The sequence below is a fragment of the Dreissena polymorpha genome, chromosome 11 (genome assembly GCF_020536995.1).
Source record: "Dreissena polymorpha isolate Duluth1 chromosome 11, UMN_Dpol_1.0, whole genome shotgun sequence".
Taxonomy (NCBI): Eukaryota; Metazoa; Mollusca; class Bivalvia; order Myida; family Dreissenidae; genus Dreissena; species Dreissena polymorpha.
In genome coordinates this window covers 31,921,339-31,945,971 of record NC_068365.1, presented here as the reverse complement: position 1 = coordinate 31,945,971, position 24,633 = coordinate 31,921,339, and the positions used below count along the sequence as shown (strand labels likewise).

The 24,633-nt window shown below is 33.7% G+C and overlaps 1 protein-coding gene across 1 annotated transcript; it reads right to left on the bottom strand.

The window, feature by feature from the left end:
- Positions 1-6,765: 6,765 nt before the first annotated feature.
- On the bottom strand, positions 6,766-12,824 carry LOC127849733 (putative inhibitor of apoptosis). Its single transcript, XM_052382483.1, has 11 exons — positions 12,656-12,824; positions 12,160-12,206; positions 11,420-12,012; positions 11,112-11,226; positions 10,711-10,868; positions 10,196-10,255; positions 9,836-10,004; positions 8,747-8,922; positions 8,310-8,478; positions 8,087-8,182; positions 6,766-7,743 (listed from the first exon to the last, which is right to left on the bottom strand). The coding sequence occupies exons 1-11, from the start codon at positions 12,733-12,735 to the stop codon at positions 7,553-7,555; spliced, it is 1,854 nt and encodes a 617-aa protein (XP_052238443.1). The 5' UTR covers positions 12,736-12,824; the 3' UTR covers positions 6,766-7,552.
- Between the last annotated feature and the right edge of the window lie 11,809 nt (positions 12,825-24,633).

Sequence of the window (24,633 nt, the reverse complement as noted above, 5' to 3'; positions counted from 1 at the left end):
TATATTTTCAACAATCTATTGAGCATTTGTAAAGACATAAAACAAACTAATAAGATTTTTTTTCAAGTTTGATAGCAATAGCTTGGGTGGAATGTTTGAATGGTCCTTCAAAATTAAAGTAAATAAACATTTGTTTCTTTTTTTTAACCAGGTTTCAAAGAAAAGAAAAAAAATGGGTTGGGTAAGGGGGAGGGTTGAGCGGGGGTAAAATGTGGGGCGTGGTCATTTATTAGAAAGTCTTTCAAAAATATAAAAGGAAAACAAAATATTTTTTTTTTTTTTTTTTTGGGGGGGGGGCTGCAGGGATTCTGAGTTGGGGCTTGGGGTATTGTTTTGTTTTGGTGGAGTCCATTGTGGTATTCAGGTAAGTGTCGTATTGTCAAATTATGAATACAATCTTATCATACATTAAGAAGTTATGGATATTTAACTAAAATTTATTCTTGTGACCTTGAGAGTCAAGGCATTCAAAGGTTGAGGTACAATTTAACTTGCCAGGTACAGTACCCTCATGGTATTAAGAAAATATTTGAAGTTTGAAAGCAATAGCTTTGATACTTTAGAAGTCAAGTAGATCTAAACACACAATTTAAGAACATATTCAGTTACTTAGACAAAAAGGGGCCATAATTCTTACACAATACTTGATACAGTTGTCTGCTCTTGTTTATAGATTGGGGTCATGTTGGTAAAACAGTTTGCAAAATATAAAAGCAATATGTCAAGGGATATTGAAAATATTTGAGGTGGTACGCAAACTTTAACATAGATTTATCAATAATATGCATATTCTAAATGAAGAAGGGCCATACTTTTACAAACTACTTCATACAGTTGTCAGTTATTGTTTATAGATTGGGGTCATGTTGTTAAAGAATTTTGCACAATATGAAAGCAAAAGGGCAAGGGACATTGAAAATATTCGAGGTGGTACGCAAACTTAAACATAGATTTATCAATAATATGCATACTCTAAGTGAAAAAAAGGGCCAAAATTTTACAAAATGGTTGATACAGTTGTCTGCTCTTGTTTAAAGGTTGGGGTCATGTTGGTAAAGAAGTATGCAAAATATTAAAGCAATATGTCAAGGGACATAGGACATATTTGGGGTTTTACGCAAACTTTAACATTAATAATATGCATATTCGAAGTGAATAAAGGGCCATAATTCATACAAAATGCTTGATTCAGTTGTCTGCTCTTATTTAAAGGTTTGGGTCATGTTGGTAAAGAAGTATGCAAAATATTAAAGCAATATGTCAATGGACATAGGAAATATTTGGGGTGGTACGCAAACTTTAACATTAATAGTATGCATATTCTAAGTGTACAAAGGGCCATAATTCATACAAAATACTTGATACAGTTATCTGCTCTTGTTTAAAGGTTGGGGTCATGTTGGTAAAGACGTATGCAAAATATTTACCCCCTAAGCAATATGTCAAGGCACAAAGGAAATATTTGGGTTGGTACGCAAACTTTAACATTTGTACGCTCACGCTCACGCCGACGCCGGGGTGAGTAGGATAGCTCCACTATATATATTTCATATGTTATAGGCTTTATAATAATAAGCTAAAAATGGGGGTCACCAGTGAAAACGAAAATTCCCGCTTTACAATCAAGGTTACCCCCCTTTTCCAGAAACGCCATACTGAATTTGAGATTTTTATATGTGAGCATGTAGATGAGCTAAATGTTCAAAAATTATTATAAATAGATAAAAAAAGAGGAAAAGCCTATAATAAACCCATAAACATATAAACATACATACATCTCATATATCATGTGTGAGATGGAACCTACTCAGTGCAGTAAGATTTGCTAACCTTGTTTGAAAGTGCACGTGAAATGCGTTCTTCTATAAATAAGACTTGAAAATGTAACAGGGAAATAAGAACATTAATAATTAAGTAACAAGGCACATATAATCATTCAATCAAACACGTTCAAAGGAAAATAGATTTATCAATGTATCAATGACTAGTGATACTAGTGATATTAAACATTAAACTTATAATGACAAACAAAACAAATACACGATTGTCATAGTAGTTCTTTGAAGAACTTCGACAGGTTGGAATAAGTGTCTCCAAAAGACGCTTGGCATTGGTGACCCTGGGCTGACCGTCAAAGTTATTCATTATAAAAATGTTATTGAGACCATCGCGTTCAAAGATCATTTTAAGATGCAGATGTTTCAGTCGAACAAAATTATGCACAATTGCAAATTGTGTATGAATAATTTTAACCATTTGTATTTATTAAAATACAAATATTTGGACTTTTATTATTAATTTGGCTTCAATAAGCCTTCTCAAAGTTGTTTCTATAAATTGACAACATGTTCTTCAAGTTATTTAATAAAATAATTACATACCGATGTCAAATACACAAGCACTGGTATAGAAGTAAGAACTGATATTAGTGTTTCATGAAAAGTGTGAAATGATCAATTATGATATGCGTCATCGTTTTTATTTATTCAAACATTCACGACATAGCATGTCATTACTAGTATTTTATATGATAAACCCCTTTAAACTGGATTAATAAGTAAGTGTAAACACCACATAGCCAGTAGGGATAATACATGTATTTGGTATTAACATTTGGATGAAGAATGTATATATATACATTCTTCTTCCAAATGTTAATACCAAATACATGTATTATCCCTACTGGATATGAAACCGACTATTAACGTTACATTTTATTTATTACTTAAACATTGGTTCTACATTAACAATCACATAAATCAGTAAAATATCTACTTCGTTTCCATCTTATAAGCCTGTCTGCTATAAAGGAGATAGTTGAAACTTGATGAATGAACGTCCTTCCCGCATGTATTTCCATTTTCTTTAAGTTTAATTGATCATTGGAACATACAGTGTTGACAAAAAGTAATTAACCGTTCCTGGACCACCAATGTTGACAGTTGTTGATCATTGCTGAAAAGATAATACATATGCAGCATTTTAATTTGAATAACCATAATACATAATTTAGGTGATCACACAAAAAGTATATCATTTTCAGAATAGTAATTTTTGAATTTGGGACATGATACACTTTTTTGTTGTTTGTTTGGGGAAAACATCAATACTCGGTCATAAAATTCAAATATGCTGTCCTTGATTTCCATGCATTTACAACACAACTTTTTCCTTACATGGCACATTTTCGGTATCGGGTCCGTTCGCCCTAGTTACACGTTCGTCCTGGGTCCGTTCGCCCTGGGTTCGTTAGCCCTATATTATCATTTCCATATCGGGGTATGAACACAATTTACAAAATATAAAGTGCATCATTTATTATTTTATATATAAGCTGTATATATTACATTTATAAATTATTTGTACATTAATATGTGTATTATAATCATTAAGATTATGAGATTTTGAGTGTAACTTCTTGCGTTGTTTATGGTTCTTTCATTCAGCAATATATAACCACCGTCTGTCGGATTATCAATATTCTTGAAATCTTGTTGATCCCTTCATAGGCAAATAAATTCAAAATTCATATAAACATCATTAAATCTCAATAAGAAACATCATCAATATTCAATTTACTAAACTGATCAATTTCCAATAATTCTCGCGTGTATTGCGCTGTGTGAAGTAGCAACTGGCCTTTATTGATCGTTGTCGATTAATTAAGAGATTAAAGAGATAATGATCTGTGTTAATTGATTGATTGAATGTCGTTTTAACCTAGTTTAGTTAACATTAAGAACAATTGCTTAATCATATAGAAATTAGTTATGTAGAATATGATTATTAAGTTGAAACTATTATCCTAGAGTATACTAAATATTGATGCATGCATAAATCATGTTTATAAAACAGAACTGTTATTATAAAAAAATTAAAATTATCTTTAATATGAATATTAGCGTATGATTAAGTAAATAAACATAAATTATGTAAATGAAACAGAGCGGTATATTTTAAATTGTGTAGAAATTGGCCTCAAAGAAAATGTTCAATTACAATAAATGCATTAAGGTTTAAGATTATTATTATTTAATTATATAAATATTAAAATGGTAAGCAGCGCAACTTAAAGGCCAATTTCGTAAATTATGTAAACGGTCTCCAAACGGAGAGATAAAATGTCAATTTATATTATAACCTTAGTCGATTTCGTCCGCCTTTTCAATTAAAAAGACCATTTATTGTATAAGCAAACCAAAAAGACCGATATATATGATAAATGACGTCTTCGGTGATAGGTTTCTCTTCCGCAATGAGGCCTATCATCAGGCCCGACGGAATGATGGTTTGCATTTCATATGCAAACAGTGTGAGGAAAGAAACTGGCCAGAAATCACCGACACCGATGCAATCGATGGGCAACTCAATTTACGAGAACGCTTCATTAATGATTATAAATTTCATAAAATGTGCTTAACTTTATTATACTCGATTGCCATGTAAGATAATCATATTTCCAGAATGCTAACAAGAGTTCCACAGTGGCGGTGTAGCGTGCGAAGTAAAAAAAATGCGTTGTCACGCGACAGTCCTACAGAAAGGCAGTGACTTCCGTCTATGCTCCAATGCGCACGTGCACCCAGCTGACCCGAAGCTTCTTCTTCGAGCGAAGTATTCAACCATTGTAAGTTTTTGTAAATGAAACGTATTGTTTTAACATATTTAAATTATTCATTAAAACATGGGACGACAATTTCAGCTTTTATGGAATTTTTCGTTTAAATGATGTCTCCAGTTAAGTTAAGGCGGAAAATGTAGTCCCTGATTAGCCCGTGCGAACTGCACAGGCTAATCTGGGACGACACTTTACGCACATGCATAATTCCCAGTAAAGCATTATCGTATTTATGTTTTGCTATAGGTCAAACAGCGTATCAAGGAAAAGCCTCATGCCCGGGCAATAAAGATGTAACATAAAGTTTTAATTAATTAATATAATAAACAATTAGAGAAAATTACTGGCCTTTGACGGCTTTGTTACAAACACGCTTACACGTTAAAGAGCGCCGTCTTGATTTTTCACACATGTTGGCAAGTTTGTAGCTTAAGTTGTCATTTAATCATTTATATATTAAAATGTTTAAAAGAACAAATTTCGTTATATTTATTGCTTACCTGCTTTGATAATAAAATTTAGGGCGAACGGACCCAGGGCGAACAGGATTTAGGGCGAACAGAAATTAGGGCGAAAGGACCCGGATTCCACATTTTCTTTTTCAAAATGAAAGCAAATATGAGCCTGATCATGTAGTAAAAATCACTGGAAGGGTGCATTTTTCCTACAAAATCTACTTTACTCCAATTATGAATAATGAAACTGTTATACTTGAAAAAAAAGCAAAATCTATGTACCTTCCCGTTCCCAGCTTTGACTTTGTGTTGATAGCAAAAAAAGGCATTCCTTTCTTGAAAAGTTGAAGACTCTTCTTTACGTGATGGGTTTTGCCGTACGATAACCCGTTCACACGGCTACAGTCATCACACAAGCATAAATACACTTTATCCCCTTTTACTTCTCACCAACAATATAAAATGTTGTAAGTGACACGGGTTCTAAACGTTATTCTTCTCAGTGGTCAAAATTTTCAAGCGTTTCCAAGAATAGTTTTTTTTTCCATAAATATCAACACTGCCATGCATTAGTTGACGTTAATCATTAACTCCAGTCACATTAATATGAACAATAATAACACTTTTATTAATCTTTCTCTTTTAATATAGCAAATTGCTTTTTCTTTAAACGACCAATCTGTCAGGTACAATGTCGGCCATATTTGTTGTCTTTGTATTTAGCGGATCCTACATTTAGAATCTAGTATTTCATAGCGTATTTATAGAATATTAGTAGTTTTCAGCACATTCCCGGATAACGTTCGGATTGACGGATATGTACGAAAAAAGGAGATATTGCACGAAGTTCATTAGAGTGCTAATACCTTAAAAAAATGTATCAGAAAAAAATATTCGTACTGTCTCCGTAGACACTCGTATATTGTCGGCCTAGACCGTCAAGTGAGGAACTTATTCTCGCATGAATATGCAAACAATAATAAAAAATATGCCGTACCCAATGCTTAGGAATTTTGCTTCAATAATTTTTTTAAACGTTTTATGACATTGTCATGTTATATAGTGATGATCTGTATTCACAATGCGGGTTATTAAAAACTTCTTTGCAGGGACCTATTTGTTTGTTTAGGTCCCTCTTCTTTGATTGCGCATGAATGACCGCCAAGTGATAAATCGGACTTTTCCAAATTCATTCATTCGTGGTTGTTTTGGCAGCCAGCCAAGTCAGCTAATCTCAAAAAACGGTCTAAGTACTATGGCCTAGGGTTTTGCCCCAGGCCAAAAACGAGCATTTTTTATCTACAAACATCTATTTTACCAGACCACATCTGGCGTTGAAATATCGGCAATTGCCATAAGAAATACTGATTTTTATTTTTTTTTACTTTATTTAACGAAAAACTTAACGAAATTTTCGTTGATTTTGAGCGTTATAGAGGCTTAAATCATTTGTTTGAAAAAAACGGTTCAAATACAAATTTTATTATATATTGACTTTACTTGTATAATGCATGCACTCATATTGTATAAAACATTTAAACCAATATTGTATGTCAGTATATATATTTATATATATCGATTTCATATATTCTCAAGCAATTTCCCATGGAGGTTATTTTTGATTAAATATTTCATGTGATAGTTCATAACGACGGAGCATGTTCCCTTTATATACAATTAAATAGAGACATCCACTAGTTTAATCGGCCCGAAGAAAGGTGTATAGTAATCGATTCTTCTTCTTGGTCGCCGCTACAATTGTGGATGCCTTTTAGCAAGGATAAAACGGATCGTTCTTGAAAGGATACTGCACAGTAATAGCAACGTTCATGTTTTATTCCGTTCATTCGAAATTACATCCGTCAGTCTTCTCCTTCGAAGGAAAACTCAAAGATTTATATGAATTCAAATGTGATATCATGTAGTGCAGTTTTGAAGGAATTACAGAATTAAAGAAACCAGACATATTTCTTAAATTTATGGCCTTTTAGTCAACAGTTCGTGTGCAGAGAATATCTCACATAGTATAAAACATATTTAAAAACAAGATTAAAGACATTGAGAGAGCATAAGATCCAAAACTTCTCTTGACAAATATTTTTGATTCTTTTTGTATAATAATAGATCGCGCTAAAGATTTAGCTGTTGATAAAATATTTATTAAATAATAATTAACAAACAATAATGCACACACATTTAACAAAACTAATTAAATGTGCCTGTTGTCCCAAAATTGAAGGTCAGGAAAATATGTTGGGGGAAGAAATATGTTGGTGGGTATTCGGCTCTTACAGTGACAGCGCCATTTAATATGTAATAATGACTTTATCAATATTAAGATAACGTCACACACAGCGTTCTTATAAATAAACAAAAACATAAAAGTTCAACGTATATGCAAATTATTCAATATTTAAACAGCTTTGAAGCCACAAAAGCTCTCATTATACATCGAGTTATCATAATTGCAGAACACCGTTCATGTCATATATGTGCGAACCCTTTCCTTAATTGTTCTGTAACAGTCTGGACATCTTTCGCTGTGTTCTGTGCAGTTCAGACAGTACTTATGATGGGTGCAGGGTAGAAACAATGCGTTCACTGGGTTGTTGTGGCATAAATGGCACATTAGCATATCATTCAATCGTTGGTTTTCTTCCAGTAATGGTTCTGCAAAGCAAAGAGATGCAACAATCTCGACATATTGAAGAAAATTGGATAATCAGGAAAAGCAACCAGATGATCACAATTGTCATAGTTTTTGTTTTTATGATTTTGCAGGTTTAATCAGTATTAACAATATGAGCGCTTACAATTAAAGCTGTTCACATGGTTTGAGTGTTAAGAGGCTAAGGCTTGTTGTCAGATGGCGTGAACAAGTAAAACATAAGTCCTAGATTAAATTAAGAAATTGGACGTTGTACACTTAACTTGTACTGTTCAACAAATTACATAAATACACAAAACACGCTTAGAACTTTTGATGTATATGCCCGACCCGTTGGAAATGTACCTCTCGGATCTAGTGGTACGTGTGTTTCCTTTAAGTTGTTTTCTAGCTGTTTTCTCTCTTTCATTACATCCAGCCGAAGTATTATATCATCAACATCTGGGAAAGTATTTCATGAAACAGTGAAAAATATGAGTGCCGTATTTAATTGTCGTAATTATAATGCCCAACTATTTCAAGAAAAACACTTTAAAAAGAACCATAACAGTATTTAAACAACCTGTACCATGTTGGACAAGTTCAAAAAGGGCAGTTTTTACATCTGTAATTGGAAACCCCATGTCCTGAACTAGAATTTCTCTATTTTGTTCCGCTAGTATTTCAATATTTGCATCGTCGATTTTTAAAGCAGCCATTGCACCACTCGGTTCATCTTGAAGATTTGGGCCATTTTCCTGCAATAAACTTTCAATATTATTGACGCATTCCACAGCTAGAAACGTCTTATTATTTATTGCGCTTTGTAACGAAAGTAAGAAGCAACTTTACGTACTATTCTTTCAATATCCCACTAGGTAATCTAAACACGATTTGTATTATCCTGAAAAGAGCATGTTATTCGTGTCATAACACATATCAATCCAGCAAACCCATGAACGCTTTAAAAAATATTTTTATATACTAGCATATCTTTTTAATATAATTCTATTAACAAATACACACTTCTAAGGCCTGATCGGCAGAAAGTTGGACGAGGTTGATAAATTCGTCGCCCTTGATTTCTCTTGCATAAAGACAGACCGGGAACCACCGACAGTGTTCTGTCCAAGGATCATCTCCTGGTTCCCATTTTCTCAAACCACCATCACACGAGAAACAACGACAATGATCATCAACACCTAGCCATGCGAAAAATGTTGTAAATATGGCATGCAGTAAAATAAAGCAAACAAAAGGTTATATGTATCTATAATTAATAAAAGTCGAATGGTAAATAGTTAAAATACTGCCAACGAATATTCTAGACAAATTGCATACCTTAGTTTGAGTGTGCATGATTATTACAAACGTTAAGTTGAAAATACCGTAAACCATTGTGACGTTTTAAGTCGAAGTAAGACGATCGTATACATTGTTAACTACTACTTATCTGACCGGGAACTACTACTTACAGGTATCTGAGCGTGTTTGGTGTACCGATAGAGCCATTTGATGAAATTTGGTTGTGTTAACACACTTTTTTTAATAACGACACAATATCATAATAGCGCAACACACGACAATATTGTCTTCGTAACACATCATGAAATAAACATAAAGATACTAAACGCAAGTCAAAATGACAGGGTCAAGTGACATAATATATTTAGTTAGATAGACACACAGGGAATAAACTAAATTAAATAAAATTTTGGAAAACAAAACAAAAACAATTTATGGCGTCGCTGTGATAAAAATTCTTATCGTCATCGACGTTATCAGTATTTACCAATTTAGTATATTGCAGCGACTGTTGTTAACAATGTAATCTGATTTACCAAGTTTACCGATTTGTACTCCGATTGTGATTACTTAATACAAATTATGTTTCTGACTGTTTAACCAAAGTTGAATGACGTTGGCGTGCGCCAATTACCATTTAGTGACCTCATCCTAATAAACTTTACTTTAATTATTTAAATGAAAAATTGTTACAAAATGTAATCTTTCGACTTTTGTTGTATTACTGTTGAGGAATATTGTGTTCCGGTTCATGTCTACAGTATTCGAGCATCAGTATTGTTCTCAAATTAACAGCAAGGTTATAACTACCTGTGTAGTACATCCCTGCCTCGGCCAGCTGTTCTGGTCTCTGGGACAAATTTTTAGGCCAATATCTAAACGTATCCATGCGAGATTTAAGCGTTCGGAACTGCTCGTGCTTTGCTCTGAAGTTTGAGGTTTGCCGACCTAAAACGTGTATATTATTATTTATCAACCACTAAGGTGTTTCATGTGTAATTTGTTATGTTTTCTAACCAGTTTAAGTGTAATGTATGAAACATAATTACCACAATACACTCAAAAATAACCTATATAAATTCATCAATAATATTGTTGGTTCTATCCAGCCTTGTAAGTTTTAAATTGTACTGTTTTATTTACGCATTGATACGCGTTATACCTTGTTGCCTGGAACAGGGCACGTTGCATTCGCCTGATCTCTTCAGGATCCTGAGGTACGAATCTTTGCTATAATGGATGTACAATTAATTATAGTTATATCATGTTTCATGAACATGTAATTTTCATGCGTTTACGCGTGAATTACAAAGGACAATCAGTAGTATTTTAAAACTGGAACAAGTTCAGATAAAAATCAATCGGATCCAACATGGATTTATCAATTTTGACATAACGACTAAATGTGTTATGTTATGTATCATATGAAAGTCATTCTAGAAATATTTGCCTCTTGACAGATTTTATGCGATAAACTGTAGCAGTGTGAAAAACGTAAAATACTCTTGAAAGTTTACACGGAAAATATATGGAAGACCATAACTTAAATAATTTTCTGTGTGAAAAAAATCCCGACTTTTTTATATTAACAGTAGTCCTATTGCGAAATATTTTGGTAATACTTATTGAAATGTGAGACGTATGTTAAATGAAAGTAAGGATGACAAACATATGGAAATTGTTACCTTGTATCTTTCTAAGACTTCCCGACTTCCAAAGTGGTCCAGCAGGAACGGACACTTTTCGGAATGTTTTGTGTGTTCCAAAAGAGGATTATCCGTGTCAGAGAAGTCTTTCAGGCCAATTCCACAACAGAAACACCGCACGAGGTCGTAACTTTGACCTTGCATAAACAGCATGCATACTAAAATTATCACATGTTTACTAAGTGACCATAACTCCAGTCCGAATGTAAATCAATCCAAGTTTCCATCACATTCAAGTTCGCAACAAACGCTTATCTATTTATTTATGTATTATCTTCGTCCGTCCGTCCGTTCGTCCGTCCGTCCGGGCGTCTGTCCGTCCGTCCGCCTTTTTTGTTTGGCATGCGTTTTGTATTTATAATTTTAATTAACTGTATTACCGGTGTAAAAGAATCCTGCATCACATAGTGCCTCTGGGTGTGGTTGTTCTAGTGGCCATCCGCGGTATGATTCTAATCTGTATTGAACATCCTCGAAATCAGGGTATTGGGATCTCTATAAAATAAAATAAATGACAAAAAAAGCAAAAGCATTTGCGTTATGTCCAAAGTAATGTTTGTATGAACAAATTGCACATACATATTTTTGGATGAAATGCGTGGAGGTCAAAAGATTTGTTAAGTATGAACGGATTCTTGAATAATAAGAACGGATCATTTAATAGTATATTGACATTTTAGATCCATACCTTAAAATTAATGTTGTTATTATTTTGCTCGTCGCGTGTGTCTGACTGCATTTGTCCATTACGATCCGGTTGTTGGTGTGAAAGGATTTCATTCTCTCTGTCATCGGTGACTTGGATCGGAAGCCTTTCATCAAACGGTGGCTGATTGAACGTTTCATAACCGGGGAAAAAGAATTCATTCCGCTGACTTTCTCCAAAACCACTTGTTACATGAGTCTGGGCTATTTCATTAAACCTGAGTATAGGGATTTTACTAGTACCAGTGCGTTTCTCCAACGAACTGAAGTCCGCATATAGACAGTACAAACATTGCCGATACTCATTTTGGTATTCTAGAAACGTATCTGTCAGATGCTTGTCCTCTGTGAAATGTAGGTTTTTAAAAAACGAAGGCGGTGAGAGCAGTGCATATATGTTTCTTTTGCTGGAGTACAACAGCGGGGGAGAGTCCAAGCCACACTGAACACCAAACGCATATAAACCATTTAGAATCATTGATGTATCCGTACCGGTGGTTTTATTTTTGTTGCGGAATCCTTTGCGTAATTGAATTTTGAAGACAGGAATGTCGTTAAAGTTTTCATTTAAAATGACTGAAACAGATAATAAAGCAGGTAACTTAGCAAACAAAATTGCTTCATTCAAGTCCAAAAATGTGAAAATATACCATGTTGATATTCAATGCGAACTTTTAAAAAAACATGTTGAATAAAAACTTAAGTAAATATTTGTATTCATACCTGTTACGCCTTGCCAAGGTGTTGTTTTGCCAATATGATGAGAACTCCTTAAAAAAGAAAGTCGTATGAAAATTAAGTTCTAGTATGGTGTTATATGAAGTTGACATTGTACGTAATTGTCTTTATCAAACGCAATCTTCTTTTGAATTATGAAAATCATATATATATATTTTTTAGCATAAAAGGCATTTGTTCAATCATTAAGACATTTGACGATCCATGATCAGTTAACACAATTGATATGCAATTCAGTCTTTTCCTCATATTTTATTTTTTAATTCGTTTAAATTTCTTTTATAATACCTCAAATATTATTTACTTCTATTATTTATAACAGACGAAATCCGTTTAAATAGCTTACTTAAAAATATTAACAACGTTTCGGTTTTTCAAAACTTCTTAATTATAAATATATTTTATCATCGATGTAACCTTGTTTTGGATAAGTTATATAGCTATATTCACTTAAAGATATTATGTATACAATTTGTATTACCTTAAACCGTTAAGTTTGTTTAAGGCGTCATCATGGATTCTGCGTCGGGTTCCGAATTTGGTATTTATCGCCGATTCCATCACAAATGTTACACTTGTTACTTTCCGTACGACGTAGAAGTAAAGAAAATAATGACTGGCATTATTTGATATCTTTAAAAAGTTGCACCACACCTTGAAATAGTTAATAAAGCGCTCAGTGTCATAATGCCTATTTTTAGGTCTCTCTGATTATGAGAAAATAACATAAAACAGAATAAGCTATAATACTGATAATAATAATACCAGTAATAATAATAATAATAATAATAATAATAATAATAATAATAATAATAATGATAATAATAATAATAATTATTATTATAATTATGATAATAATAATAATATTATTATTATTATTATTATTAATAACATCTAACATTGAAAAATAACTATAACGCTATTTGAACCTAATGTCCTGTATTTAGCACAGGAGTGGCTAAACTGGGATCCCAATATTACTGTTTCAACATATCTTATTATTGCACTATATGTCTTTATCGGGTAAATATTTATTTTTAAAGTATGTATTCCATTCATAATGATTTGATGAGATTAATTATCTTTTTTTACGTAAATATGTAGGTAAACATTTGGAATTGCATTGTTCTTACAAGTATAGTGTTAGATAGAAATACCGTTGATATACTACTAAAATAAATCAACTAAGCTTGTTTTATATTAATAGTCATGCTCGTGACTATTTTTTAACTGTCAATCGCATAAATAAATGACATTTATGAGTGACACGCACATGTTATCATTGGTACAATATTATTTATAAGTAGTAATTATCAACGGACGGTGTGCTATTGAATCATTATATATATTAATCACATTAAACTTCTATTAAAATTACACATGCAACATACAGTATATTGCCTCCTAGACGTATCATAAAAATTACTCTCGTTTGTATCGTCGTAGTTTGGAAGTTATAAATTGACAATTTATTAGGTTTCAGTTGCTAATTGATGTTCTTTTCATCACATAGACTTTCAGTTCGTTAACGCGATTATTTATTAAATAATATATTGATATTGATTATAGTGAATGTCCCTATCGGCCGTTAAACCGCACATAACCACTATTTCGATTTTGTTTTTGCAACTTCTTGTTATTTCACTTGTTCCAGATATTCTGAATACATATAATGCGATATCATGTTTACAAAAAACAAATCCTGTGGTGCGCATGACATGTTATTGCGCACGTATGTTATTTTTTATACAAAGATCAAGTTAGTGCGTGTAAGTGTAAATAAACCATTTATAAGTACAAAATGCTTACGGTCAGTGCCGCATGTGATACATTCCATAACATGCATTATTGAATGTTGAAGCATTTTCTTCCAGCTAAAAATGAAAACATAAGTGCGGAATAACATCATATCAAAAATGTGCGACAACTAAAAATAAAGATGAGAGCATTGGTCACTCTTATTGATCTCATGCCTATTTTTATAAACAATAAATGTATGATAAATGTGTTTATATTGTTGCTAATGTGGCCTCCACAATAGATTTAATTCGGAACTCGCGCGCTTTGGGTTTTTCCGATTTCTGAGCGCGCGCGGGAGGTACAAAGATTGTCATAAATACAGTTATGAACAGTAACGTCGATATCCGATTAGCTTCCAATTCATTAGTTGATAATGTAGTGCCAGTGACATCCGGTGCCACGCCCCCCTGCAGAGTGGTACCCGGCTTGCGTTGTTCATGTGACGGGACCATGCTGCATGATGTGGAGCCAATCGGATGGACGCAGATGCCTGATGGGATGACCATGCTCTCTTGCTACTCGGTCCGCGAACGTGTGCAGACGTGTTCCCCGAGGTAAGTATTGCCAGGAAGATAGATGCCCTGAGTTAAGTATTTTGAGGAGGATATATAAGTGTAAGCCTGTGACGTAAGTATAAGCCTGTGACTTAGTGTCTTGCCCTGGAGGTTTAGCCTGTGCGTGGGGTAGGTATTCCCAGGAGGATCGGTGGTGTGCAGCCGACGACGACAGCAGACGAGTATTTCCCTCGAAGTGTGTACTGCCGAGGACGACGTCTGCCATCCTGACAAGGTTTACAGTCGATGCCCATGTGAGTGTATTTGTCAAGTGTCGCTGTTAGTAGTTGCTGTAATTGCAGGCAAAACCCACTGAAGAGCTTACCTAAATAAACACCACAATAATATGTGTTTAAACGAGAGTAGTGTTTCTTTTAGGAAATGTCAAAATTTAAGTCTTTTGTTGTTATTACTATTATTATTATTATTATTAATTACATATAACAAATATATTACTGATATACATGTATGTCAGACGTTTAATACAGGATTAAAGTCTAAATTCACTGTTCAGATGTACAGCCGCCTATACGAATAGGTCCAGTAGCTTACATCCTTAAAAGACATGAACAACATACTTTGTCAGCTATATGGTAATGAAGGAACCTATACAAACGGCTTGACATATGCAATATTTCTTCTTAAAAACATTATTCATGTTCTTGTTTTTTTTCGGCATGCTTTATAGATATAGCAGATAAAAGTAATGTGTGGTAAAGCTCGTTAGTGATGTGCCTTCTAATCTTAAGGTCTTAGTCTTTAGTGATTAATTTTCTGTACTTTTCAGATTGGATTAAAGTAAAGCATCACAATATAGCTATATCAATAGACATATAAATATCCAACTGATATGGAACGATATATTAGTTCTAGTACTACGAACGGACTGAGGATAGTAAGGTTTTTGTTGTTTGGTACTTGTCTATATGATTTTAAATATATTTGAATAGTATAATATATATACGATGTAGTCAATGTCTTGGTAGTTTTGTTGACAAACTTCCATTAAAACTGTATGCCCAGGCCTACGCACAGTATATGCAATGACATAGTTACGTGACCAACATTGTTTAAATGTACATGCAGCATTATATCGTGTTACATAGTATTCTTACCAATTAAACACGATCGAGATTAGTTCATCTAAAGAAAAATGATTAAATTATGGTTTTTTTTATCAACTATTACGAACGTTTGAGCAGAAAAAGTTGTGTTTACTATTCAGCGATAAGAGAAATTATTGCTTCACTCTCTTTTAAAATATGCTATTCAGCTTTTATTTGTACCTCAATCGGGAACCCTCGGACATTTCCGCCATAACGGCGATCGTCTTTCGGGTGTATTTGGTGGAAGGATATGTCTAACGCCTCTAGGCGGAAGATATTACACCGAAATATAGTTCGGGTTAAACACCACTATATTTGCACTAAATTCAACGATAATAAAGATATATAAGGACCAATATCTCTGAGGAGTAATATAATATAATATTTATTTATGTTATTGTTTAAAATTAGCTGTCATTGCATACACAATATTCCAATGTTAATAAAATGTTAAAAAAACAATTAGTTGTTTATTAAAGTGAAAACAACATCATTATTCAAACTTAAAAGAACCAGTATTTTTTTAATTATATTCATTGCAACATTGCTGATGTTCGGCAGGGCGACAAACTTTACTGCCATTACTGACATGAAGTAATTTAACTGTAATATGTCTGGAAACACAGTCACACTGTTCTTAATATTTATTTATTTACTTATTCGTGCATATGTATATATATGTCATACAAGTACATATCATACAATACTTATAAGTTATTAGACGTTATTACTGTACAATGCGGATATATATTTGGACGAGCATACAGTTTGACGTCATATTGGACGAGCCGTCAGGCGAGTCCAATATGACTTCAAACTGTGTGCGAGTCCAAATATATCACGTATTGTACAGTTTAAACGTCTAATAAGCTTTTTATTCTATATTCCTTTCTTCAGCTCTTTGTTTCATTTTAATTTTAATTTTGATTTTAAAATGCTTTTATTGCATTTATGCTATTTTCAAGACAAGCGCCTGTGTGAATCGATTATTGTACATTCGGATACTTTTTCTAGGTAACGGCTTCTGTCATTATAAAGCAATTACTTAGTGCGCTTGTACTCAACTGTCCAATATGGAAAAAATACAGACTTTTTGGATCCAATACCGGAATATATTTGACGGACATGTGGTACATATGAAGACTGCCGAGTGGATGAATTTATTGGATATAGAATAAATTAAATTTACAACATTATGATTTAACAATTGGAAAACAATTATCACATGTTTTGGATCACAATGCAGTGATGTATCACATTTTGAATAGCACAGTCAAAGTTAATCAGTTAAATTCAGTTACAAGTAACTAGTCAGTGTATATAGCAGAGATCTAAAATAACAAGTAGTTACAAGATGTTGAAATCAAGACATGATATATATACCACAGGATGTCCCATGAAAGTTTTGCAACTTATTTCCAATGGGGTCCTATAGATGGGTGGCAAATGTACAAAAATAGTGGCATTCATATGTACAAAAATATCATTCATTTAAACTTGAGAATATAGTCTTGAGATCAAATAGTAATAAGCATATATTATTAGAGTGCACTGGTTATACTATTATCTTGTTATCATATTTAGATGTATGTATAGACAGTTCCAGTCTTTGATCGCTTTATTATAATAATAAGTAGTGATGGTAAAACCATTCACTTAAGGTAAATAAAAGTCACCTTTACTATGTCTAGTGTTATGACTATGTATATCAGACACTAAACTTAAACTACTTTAAATGTAAGAAGGACATTTCTTGTTAACAATTTTATAAACATGGTTGAGTGTTAATTGCTTAACTTTATTTTGAACATTTAACCAGCCAATAATACTAAAATCTTTAACTTTAAAAGATGTTTTAGAGTCATATCCATGAATACATTTAAAAACTTTATTCTGTACAACTTGTAATCTATTTTTTTACTGTTTACTAAAACCATTGTACCATGTAGAGCTAGCATAGCCAAAATGGCATTGAACCAATGAGTTACATAACTATTTTCTTAATTCCATATTCAAACAGTGGTTTTGTCTATACAAGAATCTTATTCTTGAGTTCACCTTTTTAATAATATTATAAACAATAGATGTAGCAGAAATATCAGGGTCCAATATTGAACCAAGGTATTTAACAGATGATTGAGAAACAATAGTGTGATCATTACATTTTACATTTAAGTTATGAAGTTGAGATAATTTCCCTTTGGAACAAAACACAATATTCAGTTTTTCCAAGGTGTAAAGACAGTGTGTTATCCACTAACCATTTACTACAATTTTCAAGTTCTTACCCAAAACACTACTGCTGATACTAGGATCTTGATGAGAATAAAGAATGACACTGTCATTAGCATAAAGAATAAGTTTACATAAATAAAATAATCAAAAATCACTAATATCCTTTATCAGTGTTAAGGCATTATGAAATGGATATGGGTGTGACAAGTAACAAAAACCCTACACATATACATCTCTGAACATCTGAGATCTACAATTACTGGATATAATATATATATGTTGAAAGTTAATATAAAGAGGGCAATACAAAAGAATTTACAAAAGTAGTAATAAAGACAAAACAACCAGTTTACAATGTTAAGATCTATGCAGTTGTTGGCAATAAGTGAACAATTACCATTCTTAACTTTGAATTTTGCAAGTGTTAATACATGTATGTCAATCAGAACACAAAAATTTGTTTCCCGGTCACTTTGAGCTATATAAAAACCCAATGTTTACACTCAGTGAATTTGTAAAACCAACTTATATGTTCTTACAAAATTGACATATACAAAAATCCTTTCAAGATCACATATCACCAGTAAGTATTTAATGAACCTGGTGGTGGAAAGATAATGGATCAGCTCTGTTTTAGCCTTAAGTGTAAATTGGTTATTCCAATACTGTGGAGACACCAATAACATCAATAAACCAATAAAGAATACAGTTTTTGTATGCCCCCGGTAGGGTGGCATATAGTTTTTTAACTGTATGTCAGTCTGTCTGTCTGTCAGTCTTTATGTCCGAAAACTTAAACATTTCCCATAACTTTTGCAATATTGAAGATAGCAACTTGATATTTGGCATGCATGTGTTTCTCATGGAGCGGCACATTTTGAGTAATAAAAGGTCAAGGTCATTCTTATAAATCAAAGGTCAAATATACGGCTTCAAAGCGGCGCAATATGGGGGCATTATGTTTCTGACAAACACATCTCTTGTTTTTAAATGAAAATCCACATATTAGGCATTGTGTATACATTTTAAAACTCAATTTTCCACACTATGAAACAACTTTTTTAAATGGCACCAACAAACGCTCCTCCATCCCCTTTGCACGCTAAACAAAGAATCAGTTTTTTATAAGAATATTTCAAAATGGGCAAAATTCAGGGGCAATACTGTCAAAATGCCATTGAACAACTCTGATGACATGCGGCTGTTGTATATTTTCTCTGTAAATTTACAGCGAAACACATAATGTCATCATAATAAATGTATAGCTTAGAATTTATTTTATACTACATGTATATAAATATGTTATGAGGTCTTATTTATACAAATTAACCTGGATGTTTATGAAAAACAGCATCTCCCTGTAAAGAGAGAAGGCATTTGTTCACCAGTAACATTATGTTCAGTAAATTGCAAGCAACAAACATGAAAAATTCAGTTCCCCAGTCATCGTGTTTTTTAAGACTTCAACTTTGCTTAAGTAATAATGCATCAATGTTGATTTTAAAGAAAAAGAGTAATCATTTGTGCCTAAACTGTTCTGTTGCCCAAAAGCAAGGACGTCAAACACAAGCTTTACAACATTTATAGTATTAGTTACTTAACTGTTGAAGTTAACAATCTAAAATGTATGTCCATTCTTAGTTTGCTGTCGTATTCTTCCCTCAAATTATACATGTTTCTTGCATAATTGAATGTGCATGTCCATGGATCACCATGTATATAAAAAACAAACATTATTTTGAATTATTTTTCACAGTTATTTGTTTAATATTAGGTTATTTTTGGGATACACTAAAGCAAATATTAACATTTGTATCAAAATGAATCATCCTCTAAAGCTCCCGATGGGAATCAAACCCCTACCTCTTTCCTCTGGAGAGGAAAGTATTCTATCTTAAAATACAAGGGCATGTAAGAGGAAAACTAGCAATTTCAAAGGGACGTTTTCACAGATTTAGACATGTATTGACGTTTGTTATTAAATACTTTAAATTTATAAGTAAAAGTTGGAACAAAATACCTCAATAAAAAAACAATACAATTTAAAAAAGAAAGGAAGTCATCTTTATCTGAGCTTGATCCACTGACCCTTGAAGTAAAAGTCAAGTGCTTAAACCTTTGGGTCATCAGTGCTCCCATATAGTCAGTGGTTTATTTTATACTTTATATAAGCAATCCTTGTTATGTCACAGAATCTAACTATAACATAAGAACTCTCCAAATTATTTTTTTCTTTAAATGCTATATTGATCAATTTAAACATTTGATCTAAAAAGCTGCAATAAAAAAAAAACAAGAATAAAATTAAATAAAAATATAAAAGTAACCCTCAAATGGGCTCGAACCATTGACCCCTAAGATAAGGTAAGATTTATTTTGAGTCTGCAATAGTTAACCAACAAACATAAGCTCAGTCAGCTTGTACAACCGACAATAAAACATGATGAATAAGAAATAACAAGTGTATAAAAGCTGAAAGACTGGAAACAATTTGTTCTACAATTAAAAGTCAGATTTACATAAAAATATATAGCATGATATTACAACATCAGATATGGTACTTTAAAAAGTTTAGATTTGTCTGCATTAAAAGTCAGATAATTTTTTAAGAGAAAAAATGAAATATCCACTAGACACAGCATGCAGAGCATACAAAACATATCAAGCATACAGAGCATACATAGCATGCAGAGCATACAAAGCGTACGGAGCATACAAAGCACTCAAAGTATACAAAGCGTAAGGCACACAAGGTATACAAAGCATGCAAGGCATACATACACATGTAACATACAACGCAAACAAAGCACACAAAGCATGCCAAGCATACAGAATATACAAGGCATACACAGCACACAAAATATACCAAGCAAACAAGGCATATAAAGTATATCGGGCACTCAAAACATGCAAAGCACACAAAGTATTCAAAGCAAAACAAGGCATATAAAGTATATAAAGCACACAAACACATGCAAAGCACAAACAGTACACAAAACATGCAAAGCACACAAAGTATTTAAAGCAAAACAAGGCATATAAAGTATATAAAGCACACAAACACATGCAAATCACACAAAGTATACAGAGCATACAGAGCACAAAAAGCATATAAAGCATACAGAGCCTACAAAGCATACAAAGCATGCACAGCACACAAAGCATATCAAGCTAAGAAAAATACTAATAGCATATAACATTTAAGTAAACAAGGGCTGTTTGTAAAACATGCATGCCCCCCATATGGGCTGTCAGTTGTAGTGGGAGCCATTATGTGAATACGTTTTTTATCACTATGACCTTGACCTTTGACCTAGTGACCTGAAAATCGATAGGGGTAATCTGCTAGTCATGATCAATGTACCTATGAAGTTTCATGATCCTAGGCCTCATTATTCTTGAGTTATCATCAGGAAACCATTTTACTATTTCGAGCCACTGTGACCTTGACCTTTGACCTAGTGACCTGAAAATTAATAGAGGTCATCTACCAGTCATGATCAATGTACCTATGAAGTTTCATGATCCTAGGCGTAAGTATTCTTGAGTTATCATCCGGAAACCATTTTACTATTTCGAGTCACTGTGACCTTGACCTTTGACCTAGTGACCTGAAAGTCAATAGGGGTCATCTGACAGTCATGATCAATATACATATGAAGTTTCATGATCCTAGGCCCAAGCGTTCTTGAGTTATCATCCGGAAACCATCTGGTGGACGGACCGACCGACAGACGGACCGACATGTGCAAAACAATATACCCCCTCTTCTTCGAAGGGGAGCATAAAAATAATCCACGTGAGGCACAAGTAGAACTTTGGAATTAAATTAAGTACACAAATTAAACTTCAGAACAAAAAGATGTTCCCTTGATGTGGAAATGCCATTCAATGTACAGCTTTTGCACCTACAGGAGTTTCCATTCCACAAACTAATCAAAGTTTTAAATTTGTACATTTTCTAAAGTTTTCCGGCAGGGAGTTACACAGCGAGGAGTTATCATATCTAAATGAATTTTTACCATATGTTGATGCAGGGGTTTTTCAGCACTGTCTGCAACCCCGGAAAACGGAGGCGTTCCCAAAGCAAACGGACCCGATCCCAAACCGAAATTATTAAAAAAAAAATCCCATTTTTTTTTTTAGAAAGAAGTGTCTTATGACTTATGATTATTAGATTATAAATGCCCAGCTGATGTGTATCATACCAACAAGCACTGCTGTGGTTGAGCAAGGATTCAGCACAATGAACCTGCTGTGCTCCCAATTACGCAGCACATTCACACAAACCAAACTTACTCATCTGATGCTTACCTGCATTGAAGGTCTAGATCTGAATGACAAAACATTGGAAGAGCTGTGTGATGCTTTCAAAAACAGAAAGCAGAGGAAAGAATTTGCTGTAACTTGTGTGACTAAACAGTGTTTGTTTTGGTATAATATATCTGCTATAAGTTTTTGACTGTACAGTTCTTATCTCCGAGTGTAACTGTAACTGACAAACATAATTGCAGTACTTGAATAAATGTTGATCATGCCCAATATTGCATGTGTTTATATACAGAAGACAAAATCACAAATAAAAACAAAATTAATTTGTTAAACCACTGACTTATTTAAGCATGATAAATTCACAATGTTTTCCCAAAATGAGCTGTTTCATCGAAGCAAAAATTCTCAAAATGGACAATTTTGTCGATAAAAAATTCCCAATTTGGTCAGACTCCTTTTCCAAAAATAGGCAGAAAAACCCCTGTGATGTGCGTACCTGTGGTATCTGTAAAATATTGGTGTATCTAAAAATTATGGTTGACTGTCTCTTAACAACTAAATCATTTAACAAAGGTGGAGAAATTTCATTTATGATTTTAAATGTTTCAATATTAATTGATCGTATACGTCTTATTTGCAGGGACGGAATGTCTACCCTATGTAAAAGATCACTCTATGGAGTGCTATAGTCGTTGTTTATAAAACAAATTGCCCTTTCCGGAAGTTTTTCCACCTTTTTAACCTTGAAGGATGACCTTGACTTTGAAGGATGACCTTGAACTTGCACCACTCACAATGTGAAGCTTAATGAGAACACCGCTTTGATTTTTTTCCTGACCTTTGACCTTAAAGGATGACCTTGACCTTGAAGGATGACCTTGACCTTGAACTTGCACCACTCACCATGTGCAGCTTCATGAGAACGCCGCTTTGAAAAATATTTTTGGTGACCTTTGACCTTGAAGGATGACCTTGACCTTGAAGGATGACCTTGACCTTGAACTTTCACCACTCACAATGTGCAGCTTCATGAGAACACCGCTTTGATTTTTTTGACCTTTGACCTTGAAGGATGACCTTGACCTTGAAGGATTACCTTGACCTTAAACTTCCACCACTCAAAATGTGCAGCTTCATGAGATACACATGCATGCCAAATATCAAGTTGTTATCTTCAATATTGAAAAAGTTATGGCCAATGTTAAAGTTTTCGGACGGACAGACGCCATATATTTGACATTTGACCTTGAAGGATGACCTTGACCTTCACCTTTCACCACTCAAAATGTTCAGCTCTATGAGATACACATGCATGCCAAATATCAAGTTGCTATCTTCAATAGTGAAAACGTTATGGCCTATGTTAAAGTTTTTGGACGGACGGGCAGACGCCATATATAAGACATGTGACCTTAAAGGATTACCTTGACCTTCACCTTTCACCATTCAAAATGAGCAGCTCCGTGAGATGCACATGCATGCCAAATATCAAGTTGCTATCTTCAATATTGAAAAAGTTATGGCCAATGTTAAAGTTTTCGGACGGACAGAAGCCATATATTTGACATTTGACCTTGAAGGATGACCTTGACCTTCACCTTCCTCTTTCACCACACAAAATGTTCAGCTCCATGAGATACACATGCATGCCAAATATCAAGGCGCTATCTTCATTAGTGGAAAAGCTATGGCCAATGTTAAAGTTTTTGGACGGACAGACAGACGCCATATATTAGACATTTGACCTTGAAGGATGACCTTGAACTTCACCTTTCACCACTTAAAATGTGCAGCTCCGTGAGATGCACATGCTTGCCAAATATCAAGTTTCTATCTGCAATAATGCAAAAGTAATGGCCAAGGTTAAAGTTGTTGTTTAGACGGACGGACAGACACACTGACTGACGGACAGTTCAACTGCTGTATGCCGGCACCCTACCGGGGGCATAAACAGTTAGATTTGTTTATAAGATAAAAAATATCATTAATAAAGACGTTGAACAGTAGGGGCCCCGGGATAGACCCCTGTTGTACTCCTTTTGTTAGACTGGCCCATGTACTAACTGTATCTCCTATTTTAATTTGCTGTTTTCTGTTAGAAAGGTATGACTGGAGGAGTCTGGATGTAGGCTCTGACATACCATATGCTGACAGTTTTGACAGTAGTATATCATGTGGCAGGCAATCGAAGGCCTTGGACAGGTTCATGATAATTGCTGCAGCGTAATGGTTTTTATCCAGAGCCTGCCTCAAATCCGGGTCGTTTCGCCCTAATAACTTTTCGCCCATGAGTCGTTTCGCCCTAAAACCCGTTTGCCCTAGGTCGTTTCGCCCTAATTCCTGGATCGTTTCGCCCTAGTTTGTATGTATGCAGCATTTCAAAAGGATTTATCTTTAGAATGTCACAAGCTGAGTTCATACTTCCTTTTGAACTTTAACGACTATGTTTGGGGAAAAGCGGATAATAATAAGCAATATCTGGCAAACTTCTG

Excerpts from the sequence above, each read along its gene's own strand:
- LOC127849733 (XM_052382483.1), bottom strand. The coding sequence starts at position 12,735 with ATGGAATCGGCGATAAATACCAAATTCGGAACCCGACGCAGAATCCAT. Across the intron at positions 12,013-12,159 it reads ACCTTGGCAAGGCGTAACAG|TCATTTTAAATGAAAACTTT; the intron begins GTATGAATACAA and ends TATCTGTTTCAG. Across the intron at positions 8,923-9,835 it reads GGCAGGGATGTACTACACAG|GTGTTGATGATCATTGTCGT; the intron begins GTAGTTATAACC and ends TCGCATGGCTAG.